The sequence below is a fragment of the Salvelinus alpinus genome, chromosome 23, assembly GCF_045679555.1.
Source record: "Salvelinus alpinus chromosome 23, SLU_Salpinus.1, whole genome shotgun sequence".
NCBI lineage: Eukaryota > Metazoa > Chordata > Actinopteri > Salmoniformes > Salmonidae > Salvelinus > Salvelinus alpinus.
The window spans coordinates 46,831,751-46,847,303 of NC_092108.1; the positions used below are offsets into that span (position 1 = coordinate 46,831,751).

Consider the following 15,553-nt stretch of genomic DNA (forward strand, 5'->3'; position numbering starts at 1 on the left):
CCAGGAAGTCCAGGACCCAATTGCACAGGGTGGGGTTGAGACCCAGGGCCTCTAGCTTAATGATGAGCTTGGAGGTAACTATGGTGTTGAATGCTGAGCTATAGTCAATGAACAGTATTCTTACATAGGTATTCCTCTTGTCCAGATGGGATAGGGCAGTCTTGTGGGCCGGCTAAGGAGTATTGGTGTCTCTGAGGAGTCTTTGGCCTGGTTTGCTAACTACTTTTCTCGAAGAGTGCAGTGTATAAAGTCAGAACATCGGCTGTCTTAGGCACTGCCTGTCACCAAGGGTGTACCCCAAGGCTCGATCCTAGGCCACGCGCTCGTCTCAATTTACATCAACAACATAGCTCAGGCAGTAGGAAGCTCTCTCATCCATTTATATGCAGATGATACAGGCTTATACTCAGCTGGCCCCTCCCCAGCACTATCTCACAACTGATTTAACTAACCTTGGGTTTGGTGATTATTAATTTAGTTGAATCGAGGTGTGTTAGTACTGGGCTAGAACTCGATCAGTTGTAACAGGTGTGTTAGTACTGGGCTTGTTAGAACTAGTTGATCAGTTGAAACAGGTGTGTTAGTACTGGGCTAGAACTAGTTGATCAGTTGAAACAGGTGTGTTAGTACTGGGCTAGAACTAGTTGATCAGTTGAAACGGGTGTGTTAGTACTGGGCTAGAACTAGTTGATCAGTTGAAACGGGTGTGTTAGTACTGGGCTAGAACTAGTTGATCAGTTGAAACGGGTGTGTTAGTACTGGGCTAGAACTAGTTGATTAGTTGAAACAGGTGTGTTAGTACTGGGCTATAACTAGTTGAAACAGGTGTGTTTGTACTGGGCTTGTTAGTACTGGGCTAGAACTAGTTGATCAGGTGTGTTTGTACTGGGCTTGTTAGTACTGGGCTAGAACTAGTTGAATCAGGTGTGTTTGTACTGGGCTTGTTAGTACCGGGCTTGTTAGTACTGGGCTAGAACTAGTTGAAACAGGTGTGTTTGTACTGGGCTTGTTAGTACTGGGCTTGTTAGTACTGGGCTAGAACTAGTTGATCAGGTGTGTTTGTACTGGGCTTGTTAGTACTGGGCTAGAACTAGTTGAAACAGGTGTGTTTGTACTGGGCTTGTTAGTACTGGGCTTGTTAGTACTGGGCTAGAACTAGTTGATCAGGTGTGTTTGTACTGGGCTTGTTAGTACTGGGCTAGAACTAGTTGAAACAGGTGTGTTTGTACTGGGCTTGTTAGTACCGGGCTTGTTAGTACTGGGCTAGAACTAGTTGATCAGGTGTGTTTGTACTGGGCTTGTTAGTACTGGGCTAGAACTAGTTGATCAGGTGTGTTTGTACTGGGCTTGTTAGTACTGGGCTAGAACTAGTTGAAACAGGTGTGTTTGTACTGGGCTTGTTAGTACCGGGCTTGTTAGTACTGGGCTAGAACTAGTTGATCAGGTGTGTTTGTACTGGGCTTGTTAGTACTGGGCTAGAACTAGTTGATCAGTTGTAACAGGTGTGTTCGTACTGGGCTTGTTAGTACTGGGCTAGAACTAGTTGATCAGTTGTAACAGGTGTGTTCGTACTGGGCTTGTTAGTTCTGGGCTAGAACCAGTTGATCAGTTGTAACAGGTGTGTTCGTACTGGGCTTGTTAGTACTGGGCTAGAACCAGTTGATCAGTTGTAACTGGTGTGTTCGTACTGGGCTTGTTAGTTCTGGGCTAGAACCAGTTGATCAGTTGTAACAGGTGTGTTCGTACTGGGCTTGTTAGTACTGGGCTAGAACCAGTTGATCAGTTGTAACTGGTGTGTTCGTACTGGGCTTGTTAGTACCGGGCTTGTTAGTACTGGGCTAGAACTAGTTGATCAGGTGTGTTTGTACTGGGCTTGTTAGTTCTGGGCTAGAACTAGTTGATCAGTTGTAACAGGTGTGTTCGTACTGGGCTTGTTAGTACTGGGCTAGAACCAGTTGATCAGTTGTAACTGGTGTGTTCGTACTGGGCTTGTTAGTACCGGGCTTGTTAGTACTGGGCTAGAACTAGTTGATCAGGTGTGTTTGTACTGGGCTTGTTAGTACTGGGCTAGAACTAGTTGATCAGGTGTGTTTGTACTGGGCTTGTTAGTACTGGGCTAGAACTAGTTGAAACAGGTGTGTTTGTACTGGGCTTGTTAGTACCGGGCTTGTTAGTACTGGGCTAGAACTAGTTGATGAGGTGTGTTTGTACTGGGCTTGTTAGTACTGGGCTAGAACTAGTTGATCAGTTGTAACAGGTGTGTTCGTACTGGGCTTGTTAGTACTGGGCTAGAACTAGTTGATCAGTTGTAAGGAGTTCCGAATTAAGCAGCAGCAGCTGAAAAGATGAGCTCCTACAAATATTGAAATTTAAATGTTTTTTTAGAGTAAAGTACATCGAAAAAAATCAAAAGAAAACTGCAAACTGAATAGGAGACCAAACAAGCAGCAAACAAAGAAGAAAGGCTTTTGAAAAAGTAACAATTTTTCATAAAATTATACCGTTTTCTTAGCTAGCTAAGTTGTTTACCTGTTGCTAGGCAGTTGCTAGGGACATTCCTGAAAGAAGCTAGCTAGCTAACAAGGAGTGTCTAGTTGGCAGAAGAGAAGAAGGGACAAAGAAGGGACAAAGTGGGACAAAATAAGGACAGAAGAAAAGGGAAAGGGGACATTAAGGTGAAGCAGTCCTCTAAAGACACAAAAGACAATAATACAAGAAACAACACTTCTATTGCCTCTCCCTCTACGATACGCACTTCCGGTTTGGTTTGGAGCGAGTAGTTGCATTCCGCTTTGCTCCACAGGTAGTATTACAGGTAGTATTACATTTCATTTCATTACAGTACAACAGTTTGATTTGTTTGATCTTAGCTGGCTACATAGCCGTCTTTGTATCCAAGATAATTGTGTAGTCTAGAGTAATTGTCGAGGTTACCTAGCCAGTTAGAGGTTACCTAACCAGCTACACTTTCAAACAAAGTCAACAACGCAGCCACTGCTAGCTAGCCTATTTCACCAGCCAGCAGTACTATATCATTTTAGTCAATAAGATTTTTTGCAACGTAAGCTTAACTTTCTGAACATTCGAGACGTGTAGTCCACTTGTCATTCCAATCTCCTTTGCATTAGCGTAGCCTCTTCTGTAGCCTGTCAACTATGTGTCTGTCTATCCCTGTTCTCTCCTCTCTGCACAGACCATACAAACGCTTCACACCGCGTGGCCGCTGCTACTCTAACCTGGTGGTCCCAGCGCGCACGACCCACGTGGAGTTCCAGGTCTCAGGCAGCCTCTGGAACTGCCGATCTGCGGCCAACAAGGCAGAGTTCATCTCAGCCTATGCTTCCCTCCAGTCCCTCGACTTCTTGGCACTGACGGAAACATGGATTACCACTGATAACACTGCTACTCCTACTGCTCTCTCCTCGTCTGCCCACGTGTTCTCGCACACCCCGAGAGCTTCTGGTCAGCGGGGTGGTGGCACTGGGATCCTCATCTCTCCCAAGTGGACATTCTCTCTTTCTCCCCTGACCCATCTGTCTATCGCCTCCTTTGAATTCCATGCTGTCACAGTTACCAGCCCTTTCAAGCTTAACATCCTTATCATTTATCGCCCTCCAGGTTCCCTTGGAGAGTTCATCAATGAGCTTGACGCCCTGATAAGTTCCTTTCCTGAGGATGGCTCACCTCTCACAGTTCTGGGTGACTTTAACCTCCCCACGTCTACCTTTGACTCATTCCTCTCTGCCTCCTTCTTTCCACTCCTCTCCTCTTTTGACCTCACCCTCTCACCTTCCCCCCCTACTCACAAGGCAGGCAATACGCTTGACCTCATCTTTACTAGATGCTGTTCTTCCATTAATCTCATTGCAACTCCCCTCCAAGTCTCCGACCACTACCTTGTATCCTTTTCCCTCTCGCTCTCATCCAACACTTCCCACACTGCCCCTACTCGGATGGTATCGCGCCGTCCCAACCTTCGCTCTCTCTCCCCCGCTACTCTCTCCTCTTCCATCCTATCATCTCTTCCCTCTGCTCAAACCTTCTCCAACCTATCTCCTGATTCTGCCTCCTCAACCCTCCTCTCCTCCCTTTCTGCATCCTTTGACTCTCTATGTCCCCTATCCTCCAGGCCGGCTCGGTCCTCCCCTCCTGCTCCGTGGCTCGACGACTCATTGCGAGCTCACAGAACAGGGCTCCGGGCAGCCGAGCGGAAATGGAGGAAAACTCGCTTCCCTGCGGACCTGGCATCCTTTCACTCCCTCCTCTCTACATTCTCCTCTTCTGTCTCTGCTGCTAAAGCCAATTTCTACCACTCTAAATTCCAAGCATCTGCCTCTAACCCTAGGAAGCTCTTTGCCACCTTCTCCTCCCTCCTGAATCCTCCTCCCCCTCCTCCCCCTCCTCCCTCTCTGCTGATGACTTCGTCAACCATTTTGAAAAGAAGGTCGACGACATCCGATCCTCGTTTGCTAAGTCAAACGACACCGCTGGTTCTGCTCACACTGCCCTACCCTGTGCTTTGACCTCTTTCTCCCCTCTCTCTCCAGATGAAATCTCGCGTCTTGTGACGGCCGGCCGCCCAACAACCTGCCCGCTTGACCCTATCCCCTCCTCTCTTCTCCAGACCATTTCCGGAGACCTTCTCCCTTACCTCACCTCGCTCATCAACTCATCCTTGACCGCTGGCTACGTCCCTTCCGTCTTCAAGAGAGCGAGAGTTGCACCCCTTCTGAAAAAACCTACACTCGATCCCTCCGATGTCAACAACTACAGACCAGTATCCCTTCTTTCTTTTCTCTCCAAAACTCTTGAACGTGCCGTCCTTGGCCAGCTCTCCTGCTATCTCTCTCAGAATGACCTTCTTGATCCAAATCAGTCAGGTTTCAAGACTAGTCATTCAACTGAGACTGCTCTTCTCTGTGTCACGGAGGCGCTCCGCACTGCTAAAGCTAACTCTCTCTCCTCTGCTCTCATCCTTCTAGACCTATCGGCTGCCTTTGATACTGTGAACCATCAGATCCTCCTCTCCACCCTCTCCGAGCTGGGCATCTCCGGCGCGGCCCACGCTTGGATTGCGTCCTACCTGACAGGTCGCTCCTACCAGGTGGCGTGGCGAGAATCTGTCTCCGCACCACGTGCTCTCACCACTGGTGTCCCCCAGGGCTCTGTTCTAGGCCCTCTCCTATTCTCGCTATACACCAAGTCACTTGGCTCTGTCATATCCTCACATGGTCTCTCCTATCATTGCTATGCAGACGACACACAATTAATCTTCTCCTTTCCCCCCTCTGATAACCAGGTGGTGAATCGCATCTCTGCATGTCTGGCAGACATATCAGTGTGGATGACGGATCACCACCTCAAGCTGAACCTCGGCAAGACGGAGCTGCTCTTCCTCCCGGGGAAGGACTGCCCGTTCCATGATCTCGCCATCACGGTTGACAACTCCATTGTGTCCTCCTCCCAGAGTGCTAAGAACCTTGGCGTGATCCTGGACAACACCCTGTCGTTCTCAACTAACATCAAGGCGGTGACCCGTTCCTGTAGGTTCATGCTCTACAACATTCGCAGAGTACGACCCTGCCTCACGCAGGAAGCGGCGCAGGTCCTAATCCAGGCACTTGTCATCTCCCGTCTGGATTACTGCAACTCGCTGTTGGCTGGGCTCCCTGCCTGTGCCATTAAACCCCTACAACTCATCCAGAACGCCGCAGCCCGTCTGGTGTTCAACTTTCCCAAGTTCTCTCACGTCACCCCGCTCCTCCGCTCTCTCCACTGGCTTCCAGTTGAAGCTCGCATCCGCTACAAGACCATGGTGCTTGCCTACGGAGCTGTGAGGGGAACGGCACCTCCGTACCTTCAGGCTCTGATCAGGCCCTACACCCAAACAAGGGCACTGCGTTCATCCACCTCTGGCCTGCTCGCCTCCCTACCTCTGAGGAAGTACAGTTCCCGCTCAGCCCAGTCAAAACTGTTCGCTGCTCTGGCACCCCAATGGTGGAACAAACTCCCTCACGACGCCAGGTCAGCGGAGTCAATCACCACCTTCCGGAGACACCTGAAACCCCACCTCTTTAAGGAATACCTAGGATAGGATAAAGTAATCCTTCTAACCCCCCCCCCCCCTTAAAAGAGTTAGATGCACTATTGTAAAGTGGTTGTTCCACTGGATATCATAAGGTGAATGCACCAATTTGTAAGTCGCTCTGGATAAGAGCGTCTGCTAAATGACTTAAATGTAAATGTAATGTAAATGTAACAGGTGTGTTCGTACTGGGCTTGTTAGTTCTGGGCTAGAACCAGTTGATCAGTTGTAACAGGTGTGTTCGTACTGGGCTTGTTAGTACTGGGCTAGAACCAGTTGATCAGTTGTAACTGGTGTGTTCGTACTGGGCTTGTTAGTTCTGGGCTAGAACCAGTTGATCAGTTGTAACAGGTGTGTTCGTACTGGGCTTGTTAGTACCGGGCTTGTTAGTACTGGGCTAGAACTAGTTGATCAGGTGTGTTTGTACTGGGCTTGTTAGTTCTGGGCTAGAACCAGTTGATCAGTTGTAACTGGTGTGTTCGTACTGGGCTTGTTAGTTCTGGGCTAGAACCAGTTGATCAGTTGTAACAGGTGTGTTCGTACTGGGCTTGTTAGTACTGGGCTAGAACTAGTTGATCAGTTGTAACAGGTGTGTTCGTACTGGGCTTGTTAGTACTGGGCTAGAACCAGTTGATCAGTTGTAACTGGTGTGTTCGTACTGGGCTTGTTAGTACTGGGCTAGAACCAGTTGATCAGTTGTAACTGGTGTGTTTGTACTGGGCTTGTTAGTACTGGGCTAGAACCAGTTGATCAGTTGAAACAGGTGTTTTAGTGCTGGGCTTGTTAGTACTGGGCTAGAACCAGTTGATCAGTTGAAACAGGTGTTTTAGTGCTGGGCTTGAATGTGCACCGCCTGAATTGGTTCCCCTGGTAATTGATAGAGAAACACTGGGGGCTACCGTAGCAACACTTCCTGACTGTAGGTAGCTAGAACTGTACACAGTGTCTGCGTCCCAAATGGCACCCTATTTGCTTGTGGGAGCCCTGGCCAAAAGTAGTGCACTACATAGGCAATAGGGTGCCATTAGGGGCTCAGACACTTACCTGATTGATGGCTCTGTTTGGCACATGTCCTGTACTCTATAGACCATATCCTGTTAGCAGGCATCCGGGAGTGACAACTTCTAACCCCTCACTGAGCCATCAGTGAGAGGTTAGATCCAAACTGAATTGTATTGTTTCACTTTACGATTTCAACAAAAAAAGAGAGAGAAGTGAAATGGACCAATCCGGTTTCATGTCAGCATACCTACAGGACCGACTAATTAATATCTACAAATGTTTGTAAGGGAATGTTGATGAGTATCTTCTGTGTGAACCTCAGTTGTGTATATCATTTGAACATGTGCTCCAGTTCTCTAAAGACGACAGTCAGTTAATGAGATGCTAAGTCTGTTTACAATTGTTTAAAACATTTTCTTGTCAAATGTGGTGTTTTTGAGGTTCCAGGAACCTCTCCACTCTATGAATTTTGTTTATTTAGGGGATATATAAAGCAGAGATTTCTATAAACCCACACATTAGAAAGTACTTAAGTCCCCCTAGTGGCATGGCTTTGTGATTACAAAATGGCAAAAAGGTCGGATGAAATACAGTCTCAAATTGAGTTCACTGTAGACAATTATTGTTAAAAAAAAATACAATTCTATTCACTAATGAAGCATACTTTGTTATTACAGCATATGGGCTACCTTTGGTGTCAAATTGCTGGCCATACAATCTCCTGAAGCTATTGTGAACTGTTCTAGTTTTCTGTCTTTGCAGATTTTTGATTGTGCTGGGATGTTTGATATTGGCCATACTAACAACTTTCAAAGAACACGAAAAGGCCTCCGGCCATTGGCTTGTTATATTGGTAAGTTTGAAGATTTATCTTGTAAATAAATGCACAAAAGTTCAATATTGAAATACATACATCATAAATACATCACATATTAATATTGGGTCCAATTGCAACAATATGTACTAATGAATTTAATGCATAATAATAGCAACATTTGATGTGAAATCTTTACTGAAGGTATTCTATTTGTCTTGTTTGACTTTCTCAGGAAACATCCACCATATTTGTCTTCGGAACAGAGTTTGGGTTGAGAATATGGTCGGCAGGCTGTTGCTCCAGATACAAAGGATGGAGGGGGCGGCTCAAATTCGCCCGCAAGCCATTATGTATTTTAGGTAAGATGGAGGAAGTACAGAATACTTTTGGTTTTACCAGTACACAGCCATATTAGGAACGCAGAAGTCTCTTCAGCTAAAGAAACAGATTTAGCATGTTTCATTTTTAGTCTTTGATTATTTGCAGTGCACGTAATTATAATGACTATTTACTACTATTATTTATTATTCATTATTAGTCAGGGCCATATCTGAAAATGTTAAGTACAAAATGCCTATATACTCAAAAATTTAAAATACTGTTACAAAATCCCTTAAGGCCCGCATGGACTGTACAATTCTAGCCGTCTTATGCTACGATTTTGCCGTCACAGACAAAAAAAATCCTCGTGGGCAAATTCTTAGGCCGTGAACGATTGTCAGATATCTTGGCTCGTTCAGTGTGACAGGGTTTAGGTCCGCCAATTAAGCACCACTACGTGCAGTTGTAGGCTCCGACAAAGTTCTGGCAGTGTCAGAAATATTGAGCCATTATCATGTAGTGTGGCTGGTGTTACGAACCGATCCCTGTGACTGACCAGTAGGAACACGGCTGGCACTGAGTATGCACAGTCAGATGAACATAATAGTTTGATTTCAACATTTACATGCCTTGCAAAAATAACAATTTCCCTAATAATCTCGTTTACGTGACACATCTGAAATCAGGCTACCTGATGGGATTTAGATACATGCACAAAATCGCCAATCAATAAACGTTCTACCACAGCGAATAAGCCAAGTTCGGACGTATAAAGTTTGGATTTGAAAACGGTTTCTAAGATGGCTGCTTTCAGTTTTGACAAACTCACTTTACTCGCATATACTGTAAGATTAGAGGGAGGCACATACGCAGATCAAATACACTGCTGAAGTTGACAAGCAAATTGTACAATCTGGCCAGGTTTGATATCAAGATTTTTATTTGGTCATAATTGTACAAGACTGAACCCAACGTATAGTGCAGTAAGCCCTTTAGCTAATTACTAAAATATACTACTACACAGCCACGTCTTCAAATAGTAAATACGTATATTCCCTGTCAAATAAGGACTAACCCAGAGCAACCTGTCGGCACCTCATCCAGAGTTGTGTTCATTAGGCACCAAAGGGAAGAAAAATGGACTGCAACAGGGACTACCTGGCTGGGACTACCTGGACTTGTCCAATAACCAATGCTCAAATGCAAAGGTTTTACAACATTTTCTGCTGTTGCGTGCCCTAATGAACATGACCCATGACTTTTCAAAACACAATCATCCACTCACACAGCATTCTTTATATCTATGTGATATTGTAGACTTATCAGCTAAATATACATCTACGGGCTGGTTTCCCTAATGAACCCTAATGAATACGACCCAGAACTTTTCAGAACACAATCATCCTCTCACACAGAATTCTTTATATCGTAGACTTATCAGTTAAATATACAACTATGGGCTGGTTTCCCAGACACAGATTAAGCGTTCTAGACTAAAAAGCATGTTCAATGGAGATTCTCCACTAGGCTTAATCTGTGTCTGGGAAACCGTCCCTGTGTTATACAAATTGACAATTGGTTTATGAATTTAATCTAATTTTGGATGTTTTGTCTTTTCATTTTCTCTCTGGTAGATATTTTTGTGCTGATTGCCTCAGTTCCGGTGGTTGTAGTGCGTAACCAAGGCAACGTGCTTGCCACGTCCCTGCGCAGTCTGCGCTTCCTGCAGATTCTGCGCATGCTCCGCATGGACCGCCGTGGAGGCACCTGGAAACTACTGGGCTCCGCCATCTACGCACACAGCAAGGTATGGTGTCCATAAACACTTACTCCATCTACGCACACAGCAAGGTATGGTGTCCATTAACACTTACTCCATCGACGCACACAGTAAGGTATGGTGTCCATAAACACTTACACCATCTACGCACACAGTAAGGTATGGTGTCCATAAACACTTACACCATCTACGCACACAGTAAGGTATGGTGTCCATAAACACTTACTCCATTACTCCCACAGTAAGGTATGGTGTCCATAAACACATACTCCATCTACTCCCACTGTAAGGTATGGTGTCCATAAACACTTACTCCATCTACTCCCATGGTAAGGTATGGTGTCCATAAACACTTACTCCATCTACTCCCACAGTAAGGTATGGTGTCCATAAACACTTACTCCATCTACTCCCACAGAGCAGGGTTTCCTTTAGGAAAATGTGGCGCCGGATATTTGACAGGCAGCGTTTTTATATACCAGACCCATATACATTGGGTGTGTAACCTGGTTAGGGCATCCACCCACGGTGCTCAGAATGACAGAAATCATATTTAGAATATGGTAATTGATAATAACAGAACGTGCAAGTCCAATAACTGTCCACGTGTACTTTTCCTCAGCCAACAAGACGAGTAACGAACAGCGAAATCACTAAACTATGTCAATCTACTATAGTAGAAAAGTTTAGGCTACCTATTCTATTGGTCAGCTTGTGAAGAAATAAATAGCCTATTCCAAACAGACTCTGGGACAGTTGTGGGACGATTCCAAATGAATAGAACTGGTAGGCCTAGGCAACATCATTTTGTAAAGCATTGAGTCTGATGCAACCGATCAAAACGTTTAACTTAAAATGTTTCTAAGCTATTATTTCTTCACATTATGAGCGCAGCAATGTGCACAAGGCAGTAGGCTACGTATGTCCCGTAATGCAATTAGTGGGAAAACACCATTGTCAAAAGTGCATTGCAAATGCGTGCGGTTTCACGTGACGGAGATGAAAATATCCTTTAGGAATTTAGAAAGAGAGGAGATCGAATAGGTTACTTTCAAGCAAGGTAAGACATGCCTCATAATATGTATTAAAATGTTCAGGTTTCAAACAATTAAGTATATGTTTTCAAAATACTCCATCTACACACACAGTAAGGTACAGTGTCCTTATATACCCTTACTCCAGCTACTGATGTATAGAGTTCACACCTGGGTTCAAATACTGTTTGAAATCTTTCAAATACTTTATTGAGTGTTGGCCGTAGCTTGCTTTGACGGTCAGATGGGGTGGGGTTTCCACTTTTGGGACTTTTGTATTGGTTCCATTGCAACAGGCAAGCTCAATGAAGTGCAGATCAAGTATTTTTAATCATTTGAAATAGTATTTGAACTTATGTCAGATGGAGTCCTCATTACTTAAAAGCAGAAAAAAAGCTGAACAAAAGCCTGCACACCCAGTAGCTCTCCAGTACCGGAGTTGGAGATGTAATGTACAGAGTCCTCATAATTCCATCACACAAAGTGCCCTGATCCAACTCCATCTACAGTGCCTTCAGAAAGTATTCAGACCTCTTGACTTTTTCCACTATTTGTTAGGTTACAGCCTTATTCTAAAATTGATTCAATAGTTTTTTCCCCTCATCAATCTACACACAATACCCCATAATGACAAAGCAAAATAGTTTTTTTATTTTTTATGTTTGCTAATTTATTACTAATAAAAAAACTGAAATATTACATTTACAAAAGTATTCAGACCCTTTACTTAGGACTTTGTTGAAGCACCTTTGGCAGTGATCACAGCCTTGTCTTCTTGGGTATGGCGCTACAAGCTTGGAACATATGTATTTGGGGAGTTTCTCCCATTCTTCTCTGCAGATCCTCTCATGCTCTGTCAGGTTGGATGGGGAGCGTTGCTGCACAGCTATTTTCAGGTCTCTCCAGAGATGTTTGATCAGGTCTCGGCTCTGGCCTTGCCACTCAAGGACATTTAGAGACTTGTCCCGAAGCCACTCCTGCGTTGTCTTGGCTGTGTGCTTAGGGTCGTTGTCCTGTTGGAAGGTGAACCTTCGCCTCGGTCTGAGGTCCTGAGCGCTCTGGAGCAGGTTTTCATCAAGGATATCTCTGTACTTTGCTCCGTTCATCTTTCCCTCGACACTGACTAGTCTCACAGTCCCTGCTGCTGAAAAACATCCCCACAGCATGATTCTGCCACCACCATGCTTCACCGTAGGGATGGTACCAGGTTTCCTCCAGACGTGACGCTGGCATTCAGGCCAAAGAGTTCAATCTTGGTTTCATCAGACTAGAGAATCTTGTTTCTCATGGTCTGAGAATCTTTAGGTGCCTTTTGGCAAACGCTAAGCGGGCTGTCAAGTGCCTTTTAGTGAGCAGAGGCTTCCGTCTGGCCACACTACCATAAAGACCTGATTGTTGGACTGCTGCAGAGATGGTTGTTCTTCTGGAAGGTTCTCCCATCTCCACAAAGTAACTCTAGAGCTCTGTCAGAATGACCATCAGTTTCTTGGTCACCTCCCTGACCAAGGCCCTTCTCCCCCGATTGCTCAGTTTGGCCGGGTGACCAGGTCTAGGACGAGTCTTGGTGGTTCCAAGAGTCTTGGTGGTTCCACGAGTCTTGGTGGTTCCATTTAAGAATGATGGAGCCACTGTGTTCTTAGGGACCTTCAATGCTGCAGAAATATTTTGGTACCCTTCCCCAGATCTGTGCCTCGACACAATCCTGTCTCGGAGCTCTACGGACAATTCTTTCAACCTCATGGCTTGGTTTTTGCTCTGACATGCACTGTCAACTGTGGGACCTTATATAGACAGGTGTGTGCCTTTCCAAATCATGTCCAATCAATTGAATTTACCACAGGTGGACTCCAATCAAGTTGTAGAAACATCTCAATGGAAACAGGATGCACCTGAGCAAAACATTTTGAGTCTCATAGCAAAGAATACTTATCTAAATAAGTATATTCGGTTTTCGTTTTTTTTTATTTTATACATTTGCAAAAATGTCAACCTGTTTTTGCTTTGTCTTCATGGGGTATTGTGTGTAGATTGCTAAGGATTATTTTGGGGGGTTACTACATGATTCCATATGTGTTATTTCATAGTTTTGATGTCTTCACTATTATTCTACAATTTAGAAAATAGTAAAAATAAAGAAAAACCCTTGAATGAGTAGGTTCGTCCAAACTTTTGACTGTTACTGTATTTCAATCTGCAAGGTTCAGAGTGTTTCACGTCCCTAAATATACATCAGAACCCTTACTGTATGTTTCTGTGTGACTTGCTTTTAGGAGCTTATCACCGCTTGGTACATTGGCTTCCTGTCCCTCATTCTGGCCTCCTTCCTGGTGTACCTGGTGGAGAAGGATGATGTCACCATGGAGGTGTCGGATACTGATAGCCCCACCATTAAGCCCGAACCCCAGGACTTTGACACGTATGCCGACGCTCTGTGGTGGGGCCTGGTATGTATTTGTAGAAAGACCCGTAGTTGGTACCTGCCCAGGTCTTTGTTTTAAAAGAGACTGTGGTGGGGCCTGGTATGTATTTATAGAAAAACCTGTAGTTGGTACCTTCCCAGGTCTATGTTTTAAAAGAGAATCTCAGCCAACTGGTATATTCCCAGTTTGCACAAAAAGTTCTAAGAACCATATGTTTCCTAGAGAGCGCGGTTGCCCTATGTTTAGTGATGCGCGGGTTGACTCATAACCCGCAGTCCCCGCGGGCAGGTTTAGGATCATGAAATATTGTGTGGATGAAGGGCAGGTGGGATAAAGAGAAAACAATACCTTAAAAAAAATCAATAAATGTTTCATTCTTGTGCAATTTATATCTACAGTATAGTCTACATTTACGTTTTTCTTTCATTATTTTAGACTACCTGGCATTAGTGCGTAATAAGTTTTAGGGCCTAACTGTACGCCCTTCCAAAAAAGGGCTACACGCCAATCGCCAAATGCTTTTAGGATAGGCATTAAAAAGTGAACGTTATTCACAGAAGCGAAAAGGACAATGTCGAATTTAATTCAATTAGAGAAAAGCTGTGAAATGGAGAGTTGAAAATAAAGGAAAGAGAGGGTCAGAAAATACATTTTTGGGAAAGATTTGGTGAAATGGTAAAAGAGGACGATAGCAGTGTCGGCTATATTATGTGTGATGATTGTGAGGTGCTATACAAATTCCACAGTCACAAGACGGGGACTTCAAAAAGGCTTATGGCACATCAAGGGAGCTGTAGCCTGCTGTTCAGATGGGTTAAATAGAATCTGAAATCTGGACACTGGCTGTAGGTCTATAACAGCTCACATAGCCTTAATATTAACTCCTGCAGAATTAAGCATTTCTTACAGTAAAATGATACACCAAATGTACATTTTGACATGGGCACAGGAGTGGAGAAATATGATGTATTTCTTTCAGCATCTTGAGAGAATGTGGGGGGCAGGACCAAGTTTGGGAAACTGAGTGTACAAAACATTAGGAACACCTTCCTTATGTTGAGTCGCACCCCCTTTTGACCTCAGAACAGCCTTACACATGTACGCTAGCCCATGTTGACTCCAATGCTTCCCACAGTTGTCAAGTTGGCTGGATGTCCTTTGGGTGGTGGACCATTCTTGATACACAGAGGAAACTGTTGAGCGTGAAAAACCCAGCAGCGTTGCAGTTCTTGATAAACTCAAACCGGGGCTCCTGTCACCTACTACCATACCCTGTTCAAAGGCAATTAAATACTTTGTCTTTCCCATTCACTCTCTGAATGGCACACATCCACAATCCATGTCTCAATTGTCTCAAGGCTTAACATCCTTCTTTAACCTGTCTCGTCCCCTTCATCTACACTGATTCAAGTGAATTTACCAGGTGACATCAATCATAGTTTTCACCTGGATTTACCTGGTCAGTCTATATCATGGAATAGCAGGTGTTCCTAATGTTTTGTACACTCAGTGTATAATGACAGAAGAGAAGTTGCATGTATTTAATTGTAGAGAAGTTGACTAACAAATAGTTGGAAATTATAAGCAGAAACATATAAACCAGGCAAAAAGAAAATCCTGCAACCCTGTCAAAAAATTATTCTGCTGTCTCTGACTGTAGCCTACAACGCATTTTCTATGTTAGCGAGTTAGGGTCTGGTGCAGGCCTCAGATTTTCGCTTTATCCCACACATATAGTCGGGCGGTTGCGGATGGGTTATTAGCAATTGTGGGCGGGTGCTTGTGAACGAACAGCTGACCCACGCACCACTACTACGGTTATTATTTTCATACAATGTTGCAGGATAGTTGCTTGGCTTTGGAACATTCTTAGCACATTTAAGGAACTTGAAAAAAAACATGATTTTATTGTTACATTTCATTACTTTAACAGAATGCTTCCTATAAATTCCCACGTGGTTACATTTAATTTCATTGTAGGTAATATTCTAAGAACAATCTCAAAATGGTGTGATATTGGGAATGTTCTCAAATAGTTCAGAGAACTTTAGGAAACAGCCTCCATTTTGGGAGAATTTCATTACTCCAGCATAA

General features: G+C 44.4%; 2 protein-coding genes across 2 annotated transcripts in view; both read left to right on the forward strand.

Annotated features, from left to right (window-relative positions):
- kcnq3 (potassium voltage-gated channel, KQT-like subfamily, member 3) overlaps positions 1–15,553 on the forward strand; it is a 120,728-nt gene that overhangs the window by 64,295 nt on the left and 40,880 nt on the right. Inside the window, exons 3-6 of the mRNA XM_071362581.1 lie at positions 7,850–7,940; positions 8,137–8,263; positions 9,860–10,032; positions 13,310–13,483. Coding sequence (XP_071218682.1) covers positions 7,850–7,940; positions 8,137–8,263; positions 9,860–10,032; positions 13,310–13,483 — 565 coding nt within the window. The remainder of the gene's footprint in view (positions 1–7,849; positions 7,941–8,136; positions 8,264–9,859; positions 10,033–13,309; positions 13,484–15,553) is intronic.
- On the forward strand, positions 3,065–6,246 carry LOC139551156 (uncharacterized). The gene is made up of 3 exons (XM_071362582.1): positions 3,065–3,699; positions 4,625–4,777; positions 4,983–6,246. The coding sequence occupies exons 1-3, from the start codon at positions 3,156–3,158 to the stop codon at positions 6,092–6,094; spliced, it is 1,809 nt and encodes a 602-aa protein (XP_071218683.1). The 5' UTR covers positions 3,065–3,155; the 3' UTR covers positions 6,095–6,246.